Source organism: Antechinus flavipes, chromosome 3 (genome assembly GCF_016432865.1).
Source record: "Antechinus flavipes isolate AdamAnt ecotype Samford, QLD, Australia chromosome 3, AdamAnt_v2, whole genome shotgun sequence".
Classification (NCBI taxonomy): domain Eukaryota; kingdom Metazoa; phylum Chordata; class Mammalia; order Dasyuromorphia; family Dasyuridae; genus Antechinus; species Antechinus flavipes.
In genome coordinates, this window is record NC_067400.1 from 304,479,060 (window position 1) to 304,502,645 (window position 23,586).

Genomic DNA, 23,586 nt, shown 5'->3' on the forward strand with positions numbered 1-23,586 from the left:
TTTTAAAAGAGGAAAATAAGAAAAAAAAACCTCAGTAAGCCAATTAATTTTCAGAAAGGAGCAGGGAGAGATGTGTTCTCATACCTCATCTTAGGGAAAGCAGTCACTTTTTAAATCCTCAAGTACTATATAAATGTGCATTATTATCATTACCCTTATTGTTATTTGGAAATAGTTAATTGAGTAATCATATAATACTACATGTTGTAGATTAATGCAGGATATCCCAAAAGTCTTAATGCCATTTTAAGCTATTAAAGAGTGTGAAGACTAGAAAATGTTGTTGGTCAATTTTAATGTTACTTAGATAAAAACAGGGCTGAGGACCAGCAGATAGTAACTACAAGATTTCTATGGTACAGATTAATGTTTAAAGCTTTAATAGCTTAAAATGCACTAACAGTTTTTGAACACCCAGTATATAAGACTAATTAGCTGAGCCAGAATCTGTCATTATTTAGACATTTTCACAGGGAGGTCTCTGGAGACTAGACCAGAGATAAAAAAAAAAAGCAGGAGAAATGAAAGAGAATTCTTTGCTCCAAAAATGAGAAAGAAGACTTCAAAAGAGAGTGAGGGAGGATTTCCACAGATGAGCTTAACTGACTTCATAGTTCTAAGGGTGTACTCTAAGCTTAACAGGATTTTGTGATTTTACAGGAAAAGGAGAACCTTTGCAATTTGGAAAAAAAATATTCTACCCTTTCTGGAGGAAAAGGGTTTCCAGTCAGTCCCAATAGTCTAAAAGAGGTAAGCGGAGTCCACTTACTTTGAACTTGGATTTTTCTCAATTTTAAGTTTTTGGAAATGTTTGGCACTTGTGTTTTGATAAAGACAGGCTTAATGAAAAAGAAATGGCATAAAAGTTTTTATGGTCTACCTGTAGTCAGCCTCTTTTCTTACATAATTTAGAATTTTCCAGTGATTATCTTTTATATTAAATGGTAACTAGAAGATACATGCTAAATCTATTTTAATACACAATGAAAAAAACTGAACCTCTCTGAGTAACCACATTTGATTTGATTTTGGGAATAGCATTAACCTAGAATTTCAGGGCACAATCAATATTGGTGTGTTTTTAGTGCTCAGATTCTGTCTCTTCTTTCTTGATTTGATTTTCTGGCTGAGAAGGGAAAGAAACACACTTAAAATGTCAGTTCCTTAAGTGTTTCTCTGATCTGGTTTCAATACTTGTTTCCCCATCTCCATTCCACTTCCCATATCCAGTACATCCCACCCCTCCTGTTTTTCTTTTCTCTTTTCTTTTCTCTCCCTCCATCCCTTCCTCTTTTCTTTCCCTCTCTTTTTCCCATCTTCCCTCTCCTCTCTTTCTCAAGATATCTCCTATACATCTCAAGATAAATATCCCTTTCTAATTCTTATAGTTAAAATCCTTTTTTAACCCTTTCCCTTCCAAATTTTTTTTGGTAGAAATTGAACAAATGCACACCAACATTAAATTACTTTGCAGTTGACCCAAGCTCAAAATTTATTAGGAATAGTGCTGCTGATAAAAGCAAATAATAAATTATTTGAAGTAGTTGCATGATTCAAATCCACTCTCTCTCTCTCTATCTATCTACACACACGCACACACATACATACACACACACACACACACACACACACATATTTCTATTTGAGGTGGAAACAATTACCAAATAATTATAACTTCTAATAGTGTGGATTTGAATACATGGGAATACTTTAAGAGATTCATTATTCTCAATAATCAGGAGTTACCTGTTATTTAAACATTAAAATCATCAATATAATATACATTGCACAGTTTGGAAATTAAAAAAAAAGACTGAAAAAGCCTACAGATTTTGACATATGAAGACTTCACATTTTAACATGGAACACTGGAAAACTTGCTAATTTTAAAGTCACTTAAAAGAAAATAGGGCTAGGGACTAGCATATGTAAGCCATAAGAGTTCTATCGTTCAGATTAATATTATAATTTTCACATATGCCAAGTAAAGTATACATTGCATTTAAATATATAACCCATGTTTGCAATGTTAGTAACTAATATCACTATCAAAAAATGAATTTCTTATAGCTATCTTATTCTATAGAATCTTCACTTTTTTAGAAATCTTAACTGAAGCATTTGCTTTTCTTCTACATACCTGACAATTTCCTAGTTTCACTCTTTATTTCATTTTTTCCTCCTATTCCTTTATTAAATGCAAACCACATAGGACTTGACGAAGCAACTTAAAGGTACTTTCTAAGAAGTTATTGTATTGCTTTTTTTTCCTGTTGCTTTTCTGATTCTTCTGGTGACTCTTCGAATTGAACTTTAAAAGACTGTCCTATTTAAAGCTATCTTAAGAAGGTGAAGACTTAGAAAATATACTCTCTCCTAATGAACTGTGAAATGGCTTTACCTTAGGTCTTTGCTCTTCTTGTCAGTTTTTTCTCTGAATTTCTTTTTTTATTTACCTATTTAGAATGTTATGTTTTGCTTTGAGCAGTTGATTACATGGTTGGTAGTAAGCCAACTAAGCTTTGCATGTTTATTTGTTAAGCCCAAATGCATGAAAGAACCTTCATGGATCAAATCCATTTATTTCCAGGAGAAATTGCAACATACAATAAAATTCATTGTAACTGTATTTAAAATGAAACAAAAGCTGCTTGTTGATTTAATTTCCTGCTATTTTAGATACAGCAGAATTCTATAATGATAAATAAGAGGGGGTTACTTTCTTGTCTTTTCTAAGTTCATTTTATTAAAATTTTACATCATAATTCTAAGCAGCTACTATGTTTGAGATGCTATTCTAGATACAAGACAGCTAGGTGGCTTAGGGTAAAGCCTTAGACTTGGAGAAGGAAAGATCTGAGGTCCAAGCAAGTCACTTTGTCACTTTGAGCCTCAACACCTACCTCACTGATGAGGACTAAAGGAGATAACATGAAAGAGAGAGACACAGAGACCGAGACAGAAAGAAAGAGGGAGGGAAGGAGAGAAGAAGGAAAGAGAAAGAAAAGAGATAACATGTAACATGCTTTACAAACCTTAAAGCACTGGCAGATGCTAGTTCCTATTTTTATCATCATTGTTGTCATCAGTATGCTGGCAAAATAAGGAGAAAAAGCATTCAAGCAAAAAGCTTTCAAGATGTCAATATTTTCCTATTCAATAAATGCTTATTAATTGCCTTCTATGAACATGGCATTATTCTTGGTGTTAGTAGCAAAAGAATAAAATAAAGATACAGTTTCTGCCCTCTTGGAATTCTGAATATCATCAATATTTTTACAAATCAGTTTTATTGGGGGGGGGAGGAACATCATCATTAAGGTTACAATAAATTTAAAGATGATTCTTAAATTAGTTAAATACGAAGTTTGGAACCTCTAGTCCTATTCTTTTTATTTCATCTGAGTAAAATGGAAATTACCCTGTGTTTTCTGTTTTCAGTGAAGCATCGGCTCTGGGAGAATTTATCTAGGTGGAAAAACTTCTATTGTAATTCTAGAATTGAGTTTGTCTTTCTAGCACCAGCTTCGTAAGGTCAAATAAAGTTATAATCAGAAGACTAACATCTGAAAGATGAACATTTTGACCCCAAAGAAGCTAATAAAATTCTTAATGACATGTGAAAGGGTTGTTATAGATATTAACATAGTAACCATCTCCAAGAATAAAGCCATGGATGCTTTGAATATAAGATAGTAACTATAGTTTGAAAAAAATCAGGCATTTTCTAATTTGGGGCTAATAGACTTGAGCTTAAATACTGGCATGACTACAGCTAACTATATGATATTGAGCAAATTACCTAATCCTTATGGGCCTCCATTTCTCTAATGTGGGGCTTGAAATGAAAGGCTTCTAAGCTTGAGCTCTATGTATGAATTGTAATCTGGTATAATAATAAAATCATATCTTCATAGCAATTCGAAGTATGTTCTTTTTAATTCACAGTTGTTTGTCTTAAAATTTATTCAAACCACCATCCCAATTGGTTTTTGTGTTACTTATTTAACTAAATGGGAAATAGTTATGAAAGGTACCAGGGAGATTTCCAGAACAGTGATGCAGGAGGAAACAAAGCTTTGGTTCTGGGCTGGTGGTTTGGCTTTCAGTCATATCTTGCCAGGAACCAAGAGAGAAAGCACTTAAGATATGACTTCTCCTGTCTATAAACTCTTTGAGGTTAGGAACTGTCTTTCTGTTTGTGTTTTTATTCTCAGTGTTTAGTACAGTGCCTGGCATATTGTAAGCATTTGATAAATGCTTATTTCCTTCCTGCCTCCCTCTCTCTTTCCTACTTAATTTCTGAAAGGGGAAAAAAAAATGAGTTATCTAAGTTTACCAGGCCATCAGCGTGCCTTTAAAACAGTTCAGGTATGAAATATCTTGTTTTTTCTTGCCTTTGTGGAATTCAGTTTGAATTCTGCCTATTTCTCTCTCCAAAGCTTTCTATTTCTTCTTGTACCGTTATCCTGCTTTAGAATGGTGAGGAACATCAATTATTGCTTTCTGATTTCAGGGAAAAGGAGGGATCCATTTCAGAAATATACAGAAGTTAAGAAAGATAAGAGAATTATAAATGAGAAGGTTTGGCAAAGAGGGGTTAACATTGGCATATGTATATCATTTTGCTTGGTGTGTTGTATAGAAATATGGCAGCTATCACCAAAATAAGTGGCAGGTTAAAGCATTTTTAATAACTGTAAGAACACTATCAACAATCAGATTGAAATCTCTTAAAAAGGCAATGTGATTTATTGAAAAGAGAATATAATCTCTTTCTTCTTCAAGGAAAACTTAGCTATTAAATCCCACCCTTGAAACACACTAGATATCTGAGCCTGGGCAAGTCACTTAAATCTATCAGGGCTCTAGGCAACTCCCTAAGAATATAAGATGCATAAAAGGTGCTGACCTGCATTGGTAAGGAAGTGTATTCACCTGGGAGCTCCTTACACTAAAGAAATCTTAGGTCCAGCCCCTATTTCTGACTCTATTATGTAAAGTTATATACTAGCAGTTCTCAAAGTATTATCCAGTGACTCTCCTCTCCCTGAATTTCTCTTTTCATAGATAATACTAGTAATACTAAGACTTTTTAATTTTTATATGGTTAACATCAATTTAACCCACATAACCCACATAAACAAAAGCTCATGGGGAAGGACCTTCAGTTATTTTTAAGAGTGTAAAGGGGCCTTGAAACCAGAAAGATTGATAATCAAGGTTTTACATTAATATTGTTAAAGTTCTAGGCCAAAAACAAATTGCAAGCTATTCAATGTTCATATTTGCATCCTCAGGCATATTGAAAATTTAAGATTATGTACCAATATTTTAAGAACAACATTGCATCTTTTGTATATGATATCTGTATAATGACCATTAAAATTGGTGAGTCATCAATCAATAAATTATTTATTAAGTACCTACTATATGCCAATTGTGATGGAAATGCTTGTATAGCTCAATGAATCTAAAAGTTGTGCCATGCCCAGTTACCCAAGATGGACAGGTCATAGTGGAGAGTGCTGATAAAAAGTGATCCAGTAGAGAAGGAAATAGCAAACCATTCCACTATCTTTGCAAAGACAATTCCATGAACAAGAACCTGACATATTTTGGTCCACAGGATCACAAAGAGTCAGCCACAACTGAGTCATAAACGTGACAGTTACTCTACTAAGTCCTGGGGATACAAAAAGAGGTCCCTGACCTCAAGGAACTTAATTTGGAGAGACAGCTTGCAAAGGAAAGTGTATATAAAGTAAACTATATACAGGATAGATAGAAAACAATTAATAGAAAGAAAGCACTAGAATTAAGAGGGAGTGGGGAGGCTTCCTGTAGAAAATGGGTTTTTAGTTGGGACTCAAAGGAAGTCAAGGAGGTCAGTAATCAGAGCAGAGTACTCAATTTCTAGCACTTCTAAGGCTCTTCTAAGGCTATGAAACAACCATGAAAAAAAAATTCTCATTTCATTTATTTATTTGACTGGGGGATGGTAGGGGGTGAAGGATTTATACAACATCACATAATTTCACAAAATGATCATGTATTTTTTTTCAGACTTAATTAAGACCCTCCTCATCTGGACTATTGCAATGACCTTAACTTGAATCTCGAATCTCTTCTTTCAGTCTCTCTCCTCTCCAATGCATCCTCAACAGAGCTGCCAATTTGATTTTCTATTTTGTTCTGTTAAAATTTATATTTTATATTTTATTTTTTTCCTCTAATTTTTATTTCTTAACATATCCCTCCCCATCTCTTCACAAATAGAGAGAAATCCCTTAAAACAAGAATTAACAAGGAAAGAAAATTTAAGAAAAAGTTCAGCAAAATTAACCAACATATAAATTAAATTCAGCAGTTATTTGCAGTATGTTCCATAGTCACATTCTTCTATCTTGATGAAGAAAGAAAGAAGTCCATTTTTATACCTTCTCTAGGATAAACTTGGTCATTATGATTCTATAATATCTATATATGGAAAGAATAACAAATCAAAACCAGACATCTATCTACTGCGCTACCTAGCTGCCCCTTTCCTTTTATATTTTTTGTGTTATTGCATATATTGTCTTGACTAGTTCTGCTTATTTCATTATGCATCAGTACATAAGGTTATATATTTGGAGTTGGAAGAGAGCTTAGAGACCTCTGAATGCAAAAAAACTTATTTCACAGATGAGAAAACTGAGATACAGAAAGATCAAGAGACTTTGTCCAGTGTTGTAATGGCAATAAGTAAATATCAGAGATAGAATTTGAACCCAGGTCTTTTTTTTACTCCAAATCTAGTATTCTATCCATGTGTTACCATGCTGCCTCTAATAAATATAATTTTTCCCGCATGTCCCTATATTCTTCACATTAATAGTTTTTTAGGGCATAGTAATCTTCTGTCATATTCATGCACTAGTCTGTTTTGAAATTCCCCAGTCTTTGGGCATCTACTTTACTTCCAATTTTTTGCTACTATAAAAGGTCATTGGATCATATATCTTTTTCTTTTTTAATAATTATAACTTTTTATTGACAAAACCCATGCCAGGTAATTTTTTACAACACTATCCCTTGAACTCACTTCTGTTCCGTTTTTTTTCCCCTCCCTCCCTCCACCCTTCCCCCAAATAGCAAGCAGTCTTATATATGTTAAATATGACACAGTATACATTGGATCACATATCAAATTCATATTCTTATTCCTCATAGTTCTAATCATGTAACTACATTGCTTTTGATATTTCACTGCTCCTGCTCCCTTTTGGATAGAATACATTCTTCCCTGGCATTCAAAACCCTCAATCTTCCTTGAACTTCTGTTTCTGGAGTGATTTCACATTATTTCCCCAGCTAAACTGGGGAAATTGCTATTTCCCATTCATGACATTCTATTCTCCCATCTTCATACTCTTACACAGGTTCTCACCTTCTTCTCCATCATGCCACATTTGGAATGATCTCCCTTACTGCCTCTCCTTTCAATTCTTAGCTTCAACTAGGTCTTAACTCAAATACCTTCTCCTGCTAAAAAAGGCCTTATATGGCACACCCCAAAACCCAAGTTATTAGTTATCTTCCTGTCTCTCCCTCTCATAAAATTACTCAGACTTTACTTTGCCAATATATTGTATTTATCTTCATATACACTGATCAAAGGTAAGATCTTTGAAGGCAGCTAGATGACTCAGTAGATAAAATCCTGGGCCTAGAGTAAGGAAGAACTGGGTTTATAAATCCAGCCTCAGATATTCACTAGCTGGTTTTTGTTTTTGTTTTTACTTTGGTCAAATTCTTTAATCTATGTTTTCCTTAATCCCCTGGAAAAGGAAGTTGCAAACCGTTTTTGTATCTTTGCCAAGACAACCTTATGAACAAGCATTGGTCCATGGGGTCACAAAGAATTCCTGAACAACTGAACAATAAAGATCCTCAAAGACTGGTGCTGTTTATCTATTATTTTTTTACACCTAGTGAGAGCTTTAAAGTAACTATAAACTTGAAATTATTTTAATTTCTTATAAAAATTATTTACTGATTCACCCTCAGGAAGTCATGCTTTTATTTTCTTTTCTAAAAATAGAATTGCACTTGAAATGTGATGATCTAACCCTACTATCTCTACTTGTGACCAGTGGAACACATTTATGAAGCACAATGCTCTGGCTTTAGAACAGCAGAAAGCTAATTGACCCATAAACATGCCTTATTGTCAACCTTGACTTCTTTGACATCACACTTTAATCAGCTGATCTAAGAAATAACAAGATTGAGTTCATGTCTCATTTTGATTAAATCTTCTAATTTGGGGAAAACCTACATTACTTATTTTAAAACTACTTAAGCATTTGATACCATTCTGATGCTGATTATTGAAAAAATAATATGCTTTTGGTTTTTTTTAAGTCATAACCATAAGTTCTAGGCTAAAACACTTAATTATTTAATACCTTCATTTTCACAAGCCAAAAAAAATAACAATAATTCTCACCTTTCCTGAGATTTCCTTTCCAAAAGGACTGATACTATACCATTCATCTAAGCAATATGCCAATTCATATAGTTTTATAATAATTCCCAAATTGATGGTTTCTTTTCCAAAAAAGTATTCCATCCTTCTCTCTTAGTCTCTTCTATGGTAATTCAAAGTCCTGAATTTTTTTTTTCATTTTTATTTGCAAGTGTGTTTATAATAGCCACAGGTGCTACTACACCTAGAGTCTAAAAGACACGATTTCAAATCTAACCTCAGATACTTCTAATTATGTGACCCTGGGAAATTCACAACTTCAGTCTGCCTCAATTTCTCATTTATAAAAGGGCTTAGTATTACCCACTTCTCAAAGTTGTCATGAAGATCAAATGAGGCAAGACTTGCAAAATACGAAGAAAAATCTTGGCACACAGTATAGGTGCTTAATATTTATTCCTTTCCCATTCCTAGTCTTTTTGATATACCACTTCTATGTTTGTTTGTTTTTTACTGTTCTCGGCTTCTCATCGCCATTTATAGACATTTTCTATAGGATGAAACTGAAACTTAGTTTCCTGGTTGCAGGATTATGTGAAGTCTTTTAAGCCAAAGGGAAATTTGCTCAAACTCATAAAAATGACTAATTCAAACATCACTCTTGCGGTTCCACATTTATGATATGTGTAAACTATTCACTTTTTGTAATAAAAGATTTCAGTAAAAGGCCTGATAATAAGGGAAAACATAAACTCAGTTTTATTTCTCTTTAGTCTGTAGGATTTCTGGTGGTAGAGATTTCAAATACAGCCATGTCACTTATGGATTTGTTCACTTGTTCCTCAATAATACAGATACCAATAAATTACCTCAGTTTCCCCCCCCAATTTGTTCCTTCTTCCTATAACTTCAAAGAGACCCCATCCATCCCTAATTTTGTTTGTGTTTGCTAATTAATTAAGAGACAATGTTTTTAAAAGACAAAATCAAGGAATAAGAATTTAGGCAATACAGGTTCTGAAGCAAATGGTGGGAAATACATTATATTAACATTTGTGTGATGATAATAATGATTAATCTATATTTTAGTGATGATCAATCCAAAGAATGAATGATGATGTCACTGAGTGTTTTTAAATGAAAGATATTTTGATGATTTGTGCTATAATTATTGTGATGTCACCACAAAGAAAAAAAGTACCATTAAAAATCTAGAATACCTTTCCTCAAATTTAAGTCCTATAAGATTAATTTTAAATGCTGATCATTATTTCTTTAATAAAACATTTGGCAATAATACCACAGATATTTGGCCGTGTCACTCTAAACTAACCTCCATTGTACTTGATTCATTAATACTCCTGCATGCCTCAGCTTTTGCTTCCTTTGTATTTAACTTCTGAATTCCTCCTTTTAGGGTTTTATCAGTGTAAATGAAATTAATGAGCTAGGTGACAATTCCACGAATCTATCCCCTTCTACTCAGCTCCCCACTGACGCTGATGCTGATGCTGATCCCACTGAGCCTTCCACAGCTATGCTGGTGAGCCAGCCACAAAATCAAGAGGTTTGTTGGAGTGACATTTCATTCATTCACTGCATTTCTTCATGTCATAAATTAACCCAGAATTAACTGCAAATGGGGAGGGTATGTAGCAAATTTATCTGTAAGCAAGACAGATTCATTCTTGGGGTTGTAAATAACAATAGCAGCTGCAGCAAAAAATAATATTTGTGTTACACTATAAAGTTTACAATGCACTTTACACATAATGTCTTTACTGCTTATGAAGTGTGATTTTATATGGAGGAAATCAAAACAAAGTTTAGTTGGGAAGTTAAAGCCTTCAAATGAACTTTGCATCTTACATTGGCCAAACCCAACCCTTATTTCTTTAGAAATTTGAAAGAGCTGATTAGAGAATAGGCTAAAAGTATATATGGAATGATTTGCATACAACGATTATTTTCTTTGATATTTGATTTGATATGTGTGTGTCCTCCTCCTAAATTTTATGACAGTGTAGGGGGAGAGTGGAATGATGACAGTAGCATAACGAAAATTGGAGCCAATGTTTTGCTAATTTATGTTAAATGACTATTTTGATAATTAAAAAAAGAAGCTTCTCTCTTTTGTGGGTTCTTTTAAAAAGTTCAACTAAATATGTTTTATGAAATTAAGAATCTGATTTGTTTGTGAAACTTGCCTTTTCATTACATATAGACATAGCCATATACTTTCTCTTCTTTTATAAAGCTACAATCACCTGTCTGTTCTGGATCTATATCTCCTCACTCACTTTCTCCTCATCTTATTGCTCAACTTCCATCAGTCCATTGGCCTGAAGTCTTGGCTGTTCCACCTGTCGATCCTTTTCCTTTAAATGATACACCTCCTCCTCTTCCAGTTAAAAAACACAGGAGGCACCAACAGGTAACAAAGGATATAATATTGATAATCTGAGTGGCCTTTGCTTTGACAATCAAGTTGTTCTTGCATGATAATCCCATAGATTAAGGCAAAGGAAACATTATATAGAAATTCTGGCCTTTCTCTTAGTGTATTACCAGTCTGAGATATTACTAGACAAACCCTGACATATCTCTAAGCTTTGATTATGCTACTATAGTATATAGTTGAGAGACTTCAAGAAATAATGGTTATTAAAACCTTACAAATTTTCAAGAATTAAAGAAGCCCCAGAGGCTCTCAAGTTCAATCCAGACACCAAAAGAATCCTCAAAATAACAACTCAATAAAAAGCCAGTCTCTGTTTAAAGAACTCAAAAATATAGAAAAAAATCCATATTAATGCAAAACATTCCTTAATCTATAGCACCTCAATTTTCAGTTATGTGAATTTTGAACTATTTTTAGGTATTTTTTAACAATACTTTCTTTTCCTATATCCTCTACTATTTCGATATTCAAAGCCTGGATTTTGAGCATATCTTTTAAATTTTGTCTAAGCAATACATATCTATGAATTCTAAATAGTATTCAGAAATAATAAAAAAAAAAGGTAAAGAAAGTGAAATATATTTATTTGAATTCAAATTGAGATAGTGAAAGCTCACGATGTCCATGGTGAGTGCTAAAAAAAAAAAAAAAATCCCAAACTAATAACCTTTGTTTGTGACAGGGATTGCTTAACCAATCTGGTGAAAATTGTGAAAATGGTTTTCTAAAATCATATTTTAAATGCTCAAAATAATATACATATCATTATAAAGGAAACTGATTGTATTGAAAAAGTTATAAAAATACTTTTTTAAAAAAGTTTGCAAATGCCAGAATACCTGCAAATAATATTAAAATTTCAACTCCGTTCTTCTTATCATGTCTTGTCCTTTTATCCCTACCCTTCTTCAATCAACTGCCCCCCAAAATAGACTACTTTGGCTCCTGCCCTAGAGTATTATTACCCCTATTTATTTATAAGTTACTGTTGCCTAGACATGGTAGCAAGAAAGGCTGCAGGCTTAAAGAGGGGGAACTAGAATTCATAAGGAAATATTACTAGGAATGGAAGAAAAGATTTTATGCAACTTTAATCTTCATCCTTTCTCCCTAGAAACTCAGCCTTGGACAAAAAAAAGTATTATTAAGCAGGGAAATAAGTTTTCAAATAAGTTTGTTGTTGATCATTAATTGATCTGGGATAGGATGGAAAAGAAAGAGGACAGGTTTGTTGATGAGTAGAGATTTTATCTTTCTTTTATCTTATACCAAAAAAAGAATGATGGTAGCTCTTTGAATTTTAGAGTGTTTACTATCTAGTCCCAATCTGTCACCAGGAAGTCCAAAGCACTGTTTCTTTTTTCCTGAATAGAGAGAGTGATAGGATAAGGCGCTGTGATTTCAGAAAGTCCCAGGAAAGAAAACTTCCTTTGGTAATGACAGAGAAGTCTCATCTAAAGAAATTTGTATTATCAGTGCTGATCCTCAGCATCTCTGTAAATCTTAACATTGTAGAGCATGAAAAGACTAGCTTACTTGGGCAAGCATATAACCTGCATATATGAGAGGCTAGATCCTCCTAACTCTAAGGCCAGTTTTTTCTACACATTTTGGCACAATGCCTCTTATCAAAAGTAATGACCATTAATAAATACTTATACTGTATTAGCATTCCCTTTCTACAAAGTTAAAGCAACTAGGTGAAGTTAGACTGCAAAGAGCACTGGATTCTATGCCCAATATCAGAAAGACTCATCTCCCCAAGTTTAAATCTGACCGCAGGTACAAAACTAATGTTTCATGAGCCTGAACAAGTCACTCAATCCTTTTTGCCTCAGTTTCCTCATCTATAAAATAAGCTGGAGAAGGAAATGGCAGCCATTCCAGTATCTTTGCCAAGAAAATCCCAAATGGGATCAAGAAGAGTTAGACATAATTGAAATGACTGAACAATCTAAACATTACCTATTAATGTAAAGTTATGGCCTTATTATCATAATAAAAATGCATTTAATATTACATACATAAAATTACACTGAATTTGTTTATTAATAATACATTAGATTCTGCAGTAAAGTTGTCAAGTACTTCTGCTGTACTTTTTAACAAATTGCTTATTTATAATATTGTTTATGTAGAACTAACTGCCACCCTTTAATAGTTTCGTTTAACGTAGTGTTTTCATTAAGACTATGGGAGATATGCTAATACACTACTGTGCAGTTAAAAAATTATTTTTCCCACAAAAGCGCTATGAAATTGATAGTTCTGAGACCATAATCCCCATTTTACAGGTGAGGATGATAATAATCACAGGATGGCAGTGACATGCCTAACCTCACACAATGTTTAGCAACAAAGGCAAGATTCAAAGTGAGGTCTTTTTACTAATGCCACTGATTTTTCTGTTACAACATGCATCCTTTGGGAATGAGGAGGAAGGGTACAGAAGCAAGGTTCAATTCTGTGGATTCTAAAATTTCTGATCATATGTATATTTAATTTTTAATTTGCTTGCAAAGTTTGTTGTTAGTATGTTGTTTGCCAACACTGGGGAACAAGAATACCCCAGTAAGTTCTACTATTCATAACATGTTTTTGTCAAGAAAAAGTTTGGATATATTTTAGGATGGTAAAACTTAAATATATTCCTCTTCAGGAAACTGAAGAAATAGAATACCCTTGCAGGAGGGTTTAAATAGGAGGAAAACTGCTGTTTTGCACCTCTTGGCAAAGGCATTTAATACAAGTGTGATACCCAAGGGAATTCTGAATATGAGAACAATATGTGGATTTGAAGCTTATGTTTTAAAATGATCTAACTATAGATAATTTTTTCAAGTAACTTCCCTGCTTACTTGTTCTTTTTCTCCATTTTCTACCCTTACTCTCTTTTTATTTCTGTTCCTATTTTCTCATTCACTTCTAAGAACTGGCAAGAAAGATGGGGGGAGAAACTATTTATCTCACCTGTCAACTGGATGCCTCACCATCCACAGGGGGATCATGATAATAATTTATAAGTTTTCTTGAGACACTAGCAAAAGTGAAAGTTGAGGATTGGTCATTTTTAGTATTTTTAAAAGTTGTAATAATAAATCCCATCATTGTCCATGAATCTAATCTGGGGACAGGTTTTTACTCAGGTTTGCTTCAATGGGGCTGTGACTTTGGGCAAGACAGTTTACTTCTCCGCTCCTTAATTTCTTAATAAATCTGTAAGATGAGATAGAATGACTGACTTTTCTAAAAATTCTTCTAGCTCCAAAGTTCTAGAATAGCTATTATCCCCACGTTTACATGTTAGTGAAAGTAAGTTCAAAGACTTAATGAAAAACATGAACTATGGCCAGTTAACTTCATTCTGATCTGTGGTGAATGCAGTTTCTTTAAGTGGTCTATTTCAATTATTCAGAGTTGCATGTTTTGCTTTGTGATTTGCCTTTAAAGCGCTTTCGAAATCTGGAAGAGAGAAAGAAACAACATAAAGAAGGCCTCTATCTAAGTGATACCTTGCCTCGGAAGAAAACGACACCTTCAGTATCTCCACATTTCAGCAGTTCTACTATGGGAAGAAGCATCACCCCCAAGGTGAGGTCTGAAAAAGAGAAACACTTACCTACTTAGTATAATTGCTAGGAGAAGCATTAAATATAAACAACTTTACCAAATAACTTGTGCTTTAAAACATACACACACAAACACACAGAGTAATTAAACTGCCACACAACTGGTTGGTAAGAGGACACAACTTGGTATAGGAGTGGATCAAATTCCAACCTTTAAGTCCTGTGTGACCTTCAGCAGGTCACTTAAAACTTTAGATCTTCAGTATCTTTATTTGTACAAAATCAGTTAATGAAGCATTTATATCAACAAACATTATAACTGTTTATTATGTGTTAGACACAAAGTGCCTGACCTTGAGAAGTACATTTTTTAATGAGAAAAATAATGTGTAAACAACTATGATCATTTGCCAAAAGGGAAGGGAAAGGGAACAAACATATATTAAGCATTATTATATATTGAATATTATGCTGAGCATTTTATAGATACTATCTCATTTGTTCATACAAACTATATACAATATAAATTGGATGTAATCTCAGAGAATATGTAAGTGGGGTCGTTGCAAGAGGTGAGAGAAAGGAAAAACAAAGTCCTCTTGGAAGGGGTTTATTTGAGCAGAGTTTTGAAGTTGGAACAGATGACTTGTAAGTTCCCTTTCAGCACTGAATTTATGGTCTATGTCACATAGGGTAGATCTTCCCTTCCTCAGTTGTGGGTACCAGCATTCCTGCTTATGTTATTCCTTATGCATAAAAACCTCTCGATCAGTGACTCTATAGCAAGGCTTCTTAAACTTTTTCTACTTATGACCCCTTTTCACCCGAGACATATATATAGTATGTAGTTATACAAATCAAACATTTAGTGATAATAAATCATAATTTCATGAGATCCCATATGGTATCATGACCACCCCCAGTTTAAGAAGCTTTGCTCTACAGAACTTGGTTCCCTACTTTCATGTCTTTAGAAGTATAGCACTAAATTCTACAAGTCTCTATGGATTTTGTCAAGAGGCCACTCTATTTGGTTTTCTGACAGAAACTATCCTTGTCTAGATAAGTCTGTAGGCCTGAAAGCAAGAGCATCCTTCTTAGGTACCATCATACGCATTTTATTTTTTCCCTGAAAGACTGTTCTGGCTGCTATTTGCCTAAAGTTTTCCTTTATTCTTTTATGCAGGGTCATCTGCCTCTAGGACAGAGCAACAGCTGTGGCAGTGTCCTCCCTCACTCCCTGGCAACCATGTCCAAAGACTCAGAATCTAGGAGGATGCACAAAGGTACAAACCTTGTTCCCTAACATTTGTATTTGCTATTTAAGGTTATAGGGAGTTAACCCAAGCTCTAGATTTTTGTTGTTTAGTCATTTCAGTCAGGTTCAGCTTTCTGTGAATTTATAAGAGTTATCTATTTGAAAAGGAAATTCACTGGAACAAATTGAAATGAAGAATTGTGATCATTTAATAATAGAAACAGTTTTCACCTTGCAAGAATGTGATTTTTTTAAAAATTCATTTTGAACTTAAATATATAAAAACTAAAAAAAAAAAGACATTTCCATGTACACAACACAACATAAAAAGAGGAGTCAGTATGAAACCATGAATGTATGCTTCATACTGTTTACTTTCTTTTGAAAAACTATATAAATACTATACATTATTTTCAAAACCACTCTTTCTAATGTTAGTTAATAATAAAAGAAAAATCAGAACATAGACAGTTCTGATTTTTCTTTTATTCTCTGCTGTGTACTTTTTATATTTTTTCTTTCCTCCACATCCACCTTAGAAATGGCTAGTCTTGGATACAAATATATTGGTGTGTCTGTATACACACATATATACACTATATATACTATGTCATGCTATGCCATGCTATGCCATGCCATGCCATACCATACTACATATACTTTTATTTAACAGCTCTCTCCCTGGAGGCAGATAGCATCTTCATAGAGCAATGTGATTTTTGAAAATGTTGTTGTTTCTTTGGCTAATTCTTTGTGACCTCAATGTTATCCATGGCATTTTCCTGGCAAAGATACTGGAGTGGTTTGCTATTTTCCTTTCCACGAATTAAGGCAAACAGAGATTAAGTCACTTGCCCAAGATCATCTTGCTAGTGTCTGAGCTCACATTTGAACTCAAGTCTTCCTCATTCCACACCCAGCAGTCTATCCTCTGAGGCACCTAGCTGCCTCCAAGGGAAACAACATTTAAAATAGTATGTGATAACTGACATAATCTGAATTCTAAAGATATAAATATCTATGCTGAAGTAATATATGTGAAGTTTATACATGTGTATATGCAATATATTTGTGATTTGTTGATGAATTTGTATTTCATTCATTCAATAAATACTTGTTTTAGGGATTTTTTTCCTTCCCCAAATTAGTTAATAGAGGTTGAAATTCCTGATTTTTCCTAAGAGAAAAATGAAGGGCAATTTTTGAACAAAATAATTCTGGTCATTGAGACATATTTGTTTGTTTGTTTGTTTGGTTTTAATTTTTTTCCCTTTGAAAAAAACAAAAGAATATAAGTCAATCAAGCAATCAACAATCCACTATGTGCCAGATACTATAATTGACTCTAGGGACACAAGTACAAAAAATGAAACAATCCCCTAGCAATAAGAAGCTAGATAAACATCTTCATTAACTATAGTTTTCTAAAGCTATGACAAAATAAGGTTTTTAATCAGGCCATCATTTATGAGCAAACCCCATTTCTATTGAAATATTTTTCTTTATTTCTTGTTTATAGAACTTTAAAAAAAATGTACTTTTGCCACTAAGTACACAGACATTAAAAAGCCATTGGTGACTTCAGTGGGCCACTAGACTAATCAAATGAATAAATTGGAGCTTCTTAAATACTTAGCTTTTTTTTTTGATAAAAGTTATTCAAGCAAAAGACAGGACTTGGGGAAAATCATATTCTTATAATACAGAAAGTATTTTCTTAAAGAGGAAAAAGTAGGGAACAGTTTATAGTAAAAGCCTAGGTTAAAAAATGATAGTGTCTCAACATTTTTGCACAAGACCTTTGAAGATGAGTTATGTTAGACAATGTTTTAATTCTACTGAAGAAAAAACTTTGTTACCCTATTTATATTTTTTCAAGTATGATATTCAAATCATGAAATCCATAGCAGGTCTAATGAGAGTCATTAATTTCTCTAAGATCATTTCATTAAAACACACATTAATATTATTGTATTTTCATACTAGAATTGAGATCTCAAGAGAGATAGAATTAAAACCAAAAATAAAATAAATTTGAACAACCAAAAAGAATAAATCATAGGAAAAGATGGAATAATTGCAAATTAAGAACATAAGACTCATGGAAATGGACCATTTGAAAGTGATGACAAGATGAAGATCTGACACACAGGTCTTACTAGCAAAGTGCCTAGCACATATTAAGTACTTAGTAAGCACATAGTAAGTGCTTAATAAATGTTTACTGTCTAACTGGTTATATCTGTATGTGGCTTAGGCAGAGTATAGGAATGGGTCCTGGGAGCTGAGGAGATTTGTGTGAACCTTCGGTAAATGAATTATTCTCTCCTAGTTTCCTCATATGTAAACTAGCAATAACATCTGTCACACAGGATTGCTACAAGGTCAGATGAGATAATTTATGTAAAACACTTTAAAACATTAAAAAGTTAAATAAATGCTATTTTAAAAAAAAGAATCAGGATCTCAAATAAAAAAAAAAAAAAAAAACAAAAAACAATGTACATTAAAGGCACCTAGGTGGCACAGTGTATAGAGCACCAGTTCTAGAGTCAGGAGATGCTGGCCTCAGACATTTACTAGCTGTGTTACCCTGGACAAGGCACTTAACCCTGTTTGCCTCCATTCTTCATCTGTAAAATGAGCTGGAGAAGTAAGTGGCAAGCCATCTAGTAGCCAAGAAAACCCCAGATGAGGTCAAAAGAGTTGGACACAACTGAAATGACGCAGTAGCAAATGCATGTTTAAAAGGCAATGTGGCTTAGTGGATAAAGAGATCAATGAAATGACAGATCACTTCCCCAAACCAAAAAACTGTAAGAGAAAGTACATTGACTAACTACTCTCATAGGTTAATCCTCCTTAATTCGTTCCATAAAATGACAAGGGAATCTACAATGTGCTTCTAGATTGACATGTTTAACAGTTCTGGAACTTACTCTTGTAATTCTTTGGAGAGAGATCTGTCGTTAGTTAGGATGCCAGAACATTTGTCTTCATTTCATAATTGTAGAATTGGTAAAATTATTATTATTGTTTATTAATTTTTGTGGGTTAGAGTTGGTTGCTATGCTTTGTTTTATTTTTGCTAAGCACTTTGGTGGCCTGCCAAAAAGTAGAGGATTCAGCCCCAATGTTGTTAAGAAAGACTCATTGACTTCATTATAAATATGAAAATAAAATGTTTTAAAAATTGCACTCAGATCATGGTTTTAACTTAGTTATAAATGCGGCATGTTAACTGTTTTTTACCATTGCAACATTAACTAAAATACCACCAACCACAATCTATTTCTTTGCTGTTGTTCATGATACCTCAAGCACAGTATAAATATGAACCTCCCTCATGTAATATAGTTTGGGAACTATCTATAAAGAAAATTGCAGAGTTCAAAAAAAAAATAGTACTAAAACATCAATCTGAGACTCTCAATGCTTTCAATTTTAAAGGTTGTTCTGACAGAGAGTAATTAAAAAAAAAACACTCCTGTAAGTATTAGAATGAATAAGATCTTTATCCTTTTGTCTTTTTTCAAATGCAGGAAAATCCAAAAAAGGTATGATATTCTTTTCAATGAGATGATGTGTGCTTTTTCTGGTTTAAACAAATGATTAAAAGGTTGCCATCAAGTCATCTTCAGGCCAAAATATATCCTGATTTTAAATTGTTGTACAATGCTATAGTGGCTTAACATTTCTAAGAATCTAAATTTTCATTTATAAACATAGACAAAATTTACCACACACTCTGGAAACTATAATATATGTTTGCAGCTGCTATTCATTTGTGAGTAGCTGCTGCTAATAGAAAGTCCTTCAAATTTTTGTTCTTTATTTCAGGGTCAGGTGATATTAGAAACACTTGAATGGTAAAGGCATTATTTCTTAAACAGACACAATATTTTTAAAAATCCACATAAAGAAAAGGTGTCGACTGTTACTACTTTTCAGAACTAAAAAGAGACATCTGGAAATTTAGCTTTTAATAATTCTTGTTCTTGTTCACTTATATGTCAGCCTTGTCCAATTCTTTATAAACCCATTTGGGATTTTCTTCGCAATTTCCTTCTTCAGTTTATTTTGAAGATGAAGAAACTGAAGCAAACAAGGTTAAGTGACTTGCCCAAGATCACACAAATGAATCCAGATTTGAATTCAGGAATATGAGTCATCCTGACTCCAGGCCTAGTACTATATCCTGGTTACCCTTTTAATCATTTTATTGAAATCTATTTTATTGGGAGGGAAAGATGGAGGGACAGAGGGTAGAAAAAACAAATGAATGACCTAAAAAAACCCAGCATCATTATCTCTTTTTTAAAAAGGGGATAATGGATGCATTTAGAAACTATTAAAGAAGAGGAGATAATTACAAAGTTTAGAAGAACATGACCTCAATCATAAGAAGAGTTTGGAAATTCTATTTTTAAAGGCATTAATATTTGCTTTGTGAAAATATTTGATGTCTCTTTTGAAAAGAAAGGTGTGGGCTTGTTTTTGATTCTCATTTGGTAATGGCTTGAGGCATGTTGTCTTTGACCTTAGAAAAATTATACTTTAAAATAAAAAAGGTTAGCATGTGCAATGTAAATTTTTCCCTTTTTTTAACTTGAGTCCTTGCATCCTTATAATTTTTAGTCTAATGGGGAAATATGAACTGAGTAATTTATTAACATTTAATGGAAAACTTTTGGTTTTATTACTAACATTCTCACTGACTTAAACTCTATATCTTGGCAGTATTCATTGTGTGTTTTTCATGTCTCTGTCATCCTTCATGATCCTGGCCACCTGCACCTCTTTCCTTTCTTTCTACAATATTCTTCATTTGTGACATGAATTGTAACTTCTCCCTTCTTCCTCTGGACTGGAATTAGGAAGAGTGAATTTCTCAGCAGGTGAGCTATGGAGTATTGATTTTATGAAATACTGGTTAGTTTTGCCTTCTTCATCTATCTAAATAATCTATATCTTCTCTTTTTTTAAACTTTTCTCTTATATGTTTGTTACATGTTGATTATACTGTCATGTATCTGACTAATTCTAACTCAATAGCCATGTCTCTTAGCAGACTTCAACCCATCAAAAGATTTGGCAAGTTACTACTGCTTATGAGGGGGTCTGTATGGCATAGTGGAAGAACAATGGCTCAGGATCCAGACAACCTGGGTTCAAATTCTGCCTCTGACAATAACTGCCTTGTGACTTTGGGCAAGTAATCTCTTTCTTGTACTTGCCTCTGTTTCCTCATCTTTAAAATGAGGAAGACAGCCTTTAAGGTCCCATCCACCTTTAGATCTCTAATTCTATGGCTCTTATTTTGGTTTGGGAAAGAACAGGGAGAGGTATAATTTGTTAATACATAAAATCTTTGGGTTAGTCTAATTCTGGTATGGTGAACACAGGAAGATATAATATCAGTTGTGGAATTTATGTCCAGCAAATTCTGAATAAATAAGCTTAGCTCTAACTATGTCCTTGTGCTTTGGACAAGTTCTCCAGGAGATTAGCTATTTGTGTTAGTATATAAAGGGTATGAACTGTTCTGAAATCCCTTCTCACCTCCTGTGTTTCTACTATTAAAAATTAATTTTTCTGCCTGTATAAACAACTAGATTATCTGAGATATTGGAAGAGTTGTTTTCCTGTGCTAATCTTTCCCATATCTTCCTCCCCAAGTAGCAGATGATAACCTGTCTTAAATTAATTTGCAGAAGATGAAGGAGGCTCCTCTACTAATATTCCTCTGGGGGAAGTGCTTTACTGACACTAATTAGTATGTCTTTATTAAGAGAATATCTTTAAAGACCCAGCTTTTCACAGTTCCATAGAGTCAGTTAGGAATGGAGGAATGCAGAGGTTTTTTTTTTTTTAATTATTATTTTTTGTTTTGTTTTGTTGATTATTTTTTTTTGTTGGGGTGGGCATTTGAGAGAGGATTGGTAATGGTTATAAAAGCAACAATTTTTTTTTCCTTGATGTAAGATAGTTGGCATAGTGGAGGCAAAGAGCTAGAGAAGTCTTGGGCCTGAGATTGTCCCCTCAAAAATCAGGATCTCTAATATAGTTTTGTCAGTAAAGTACTCTTGGAGTGGTGGGGAGGTGGGAAAGAAGGAAGACATAAATAATTAATGCTGAATATAAATGTATCTAGAACAATGTTGTTGGGTTTTTTTTTTCCATTAAGATAGCAAGGAAATGTGAGATTTTATTCTGAGTGACCAAAAAAGTTTCCTGAAAACCTTCAACTTCTAGTGAGATTCAAATTTATCTGTTTCGCCACTTATCAATCACTCAGCAAATATTCATTGATCACCTACTATATGACCCATACAGGGAATAATACAAAGATAAAAATAAAAAAGTACCTGCTCTCAAGGGTTATTCCTTCTTTTTGATTATATGTTAAGGATAGAAAACATGTGCATAAATAAGAATATGCAAAATTCATATGAAGTACATAAAAGGTAAATTTTATGTTGGGAAGGCACTAAAAAATTAGGGAAGATAGGAAAAGTTTCACAAAGAAGGGAGTGTTTTTCAAAGTTTTGTATGAGTTATGGGTATTTTGTTGTTCAGTCATTTCAGTCAGATTCAATTCTTCGTGATACCATTTAGGGTTTTCTTGGCAGAGGTACTGGAGTAGTTTGCAGTTTTCTTTTCCAGTTCATTTTGCAGATGAGGAAACTGAGATAAACAGGGTTAAATGACTTGTCCCACAAATATGGCATATAAACAAGCTAATTTCAAGGATCTTAAGATCATAAGTTTAAAACTTTAAAACTTAGACACCTAGTCCAATCTTCTCATTTTTCTAAAAATCTGAAATGAAGTATTTTACTCAAAGTCACGTAAGTTACTAAGTTGAAGAGGCAAAATCTCAATTCATGTTCTTTTTAAATTCAGATCCGATTTTCTGATGTGTTTCAAATAATCACCCCTAAGTGTTCTACTCAAAATTATTCAGCTTCTATTCCTACGTCCCTTCTTCCCATTGTCTCTTAACTGTAAGGTGAACTGTAAGGTTCACCAACACAGTGAAGCAGAGAAAAGGAAGTAGAAAAGGGTCTAAGATCCAACAAAGGCTATAAAAGTATGCGACTGATTTTCTAACATGGCTCATTAACTGTCCATGACTACCACTCCTTCCCTTCTCTCCCTCCCCAAAAGAAAAAGAATTCTAAAAATGTTCAGAACAATGTCAAGTGCCATGAACATAGACTGCTAAAGTCATTTCTTTTGAAGAAAATATCACTCTTTCACCTGCAGAAATTCTGGTAATTTTCAGAGGCAGGGTGGGAGGAGACAATTCTCATTAATTCATCTTAATACTTCTAATTGTCTTTCAAGAGACCAGCCAAAAGAAAGGGCCTTGTTTCAGTGATATAATCCCATGCAGCCTTGTACCTGAAACAGGAGGCCTTTGTCTCTAATATTTTGGATCACATTCACCACTATTGATATGCAGGACTTTGACCATTCATTATTCATAATAAAACATTGGAATTGGGGGACAGTGAAGAAACAAGGTCCAAGATCTGAGGTAGGAAAGTTTAGTGAAAGTTCATGTATTTTATGCTACCTCTATATAGCATACTTCCACAGAGAGAACTGACAGACACTGAGTTCAAATTAAAACTTTTTTCATTACTTTGTTTCTCTCCCACTGTTGTTTTTTGTTTTTGTTTTCATTTTTTGTGTTTGTTGGTTTCGGGGTAACATGGCTAATGTGGAAATATATTTTGCATGACTTCACAATGAGTGTCATATTGCTTGCCTTCTTCATGGGTAAGGGAGGGGCTAGAGAAAGGGAAGGAGAGAATCT

At 33.5% G+C, this 23,586-nt stretch overlaps 1 protein-coding gene across 4 annotated transcripts in view; it reads left to right on the top strand.

Annotated features, from left to right (window-relative positions):
- PHLDB2 (pleckstrin homology like domain family B member 2) overlaps positions 1 to 23,586 on the top strand; it is a 138,835-nt gene that overhangs the window by 76,647 nt on the left and 38,602 nt on the right. For 2 of the 4 annotated variants that reach the window (XM_051985269.1, XM_051985268.1), the window contains 4 exons: positions 661 to 750; positions 9,891 to 10,040; positions 14,385 to 14,525; positions 15,690 to 15,789. In XM_051985269.1, coding sequence (XP_051841229.1) covers positions 661 to 750; positions 9,891 to 10,040; positions 14,385 to 14,525; positions 15,690 to 15,789 — 481 coding nt within the window. Of the gene's footprint in view, positions 1 to 660; positions 751 to 9,890; positions 10,041 to 10,730; positions 10,908 to 14,384; positions 14,526 to 15,689; positions 15,790 to 23,586 lie in introns of all 4 variants that reach the window. The other 2 variants (XM_051985267.1, XM_051985270.1) reach the window with 2 other exon arrangements.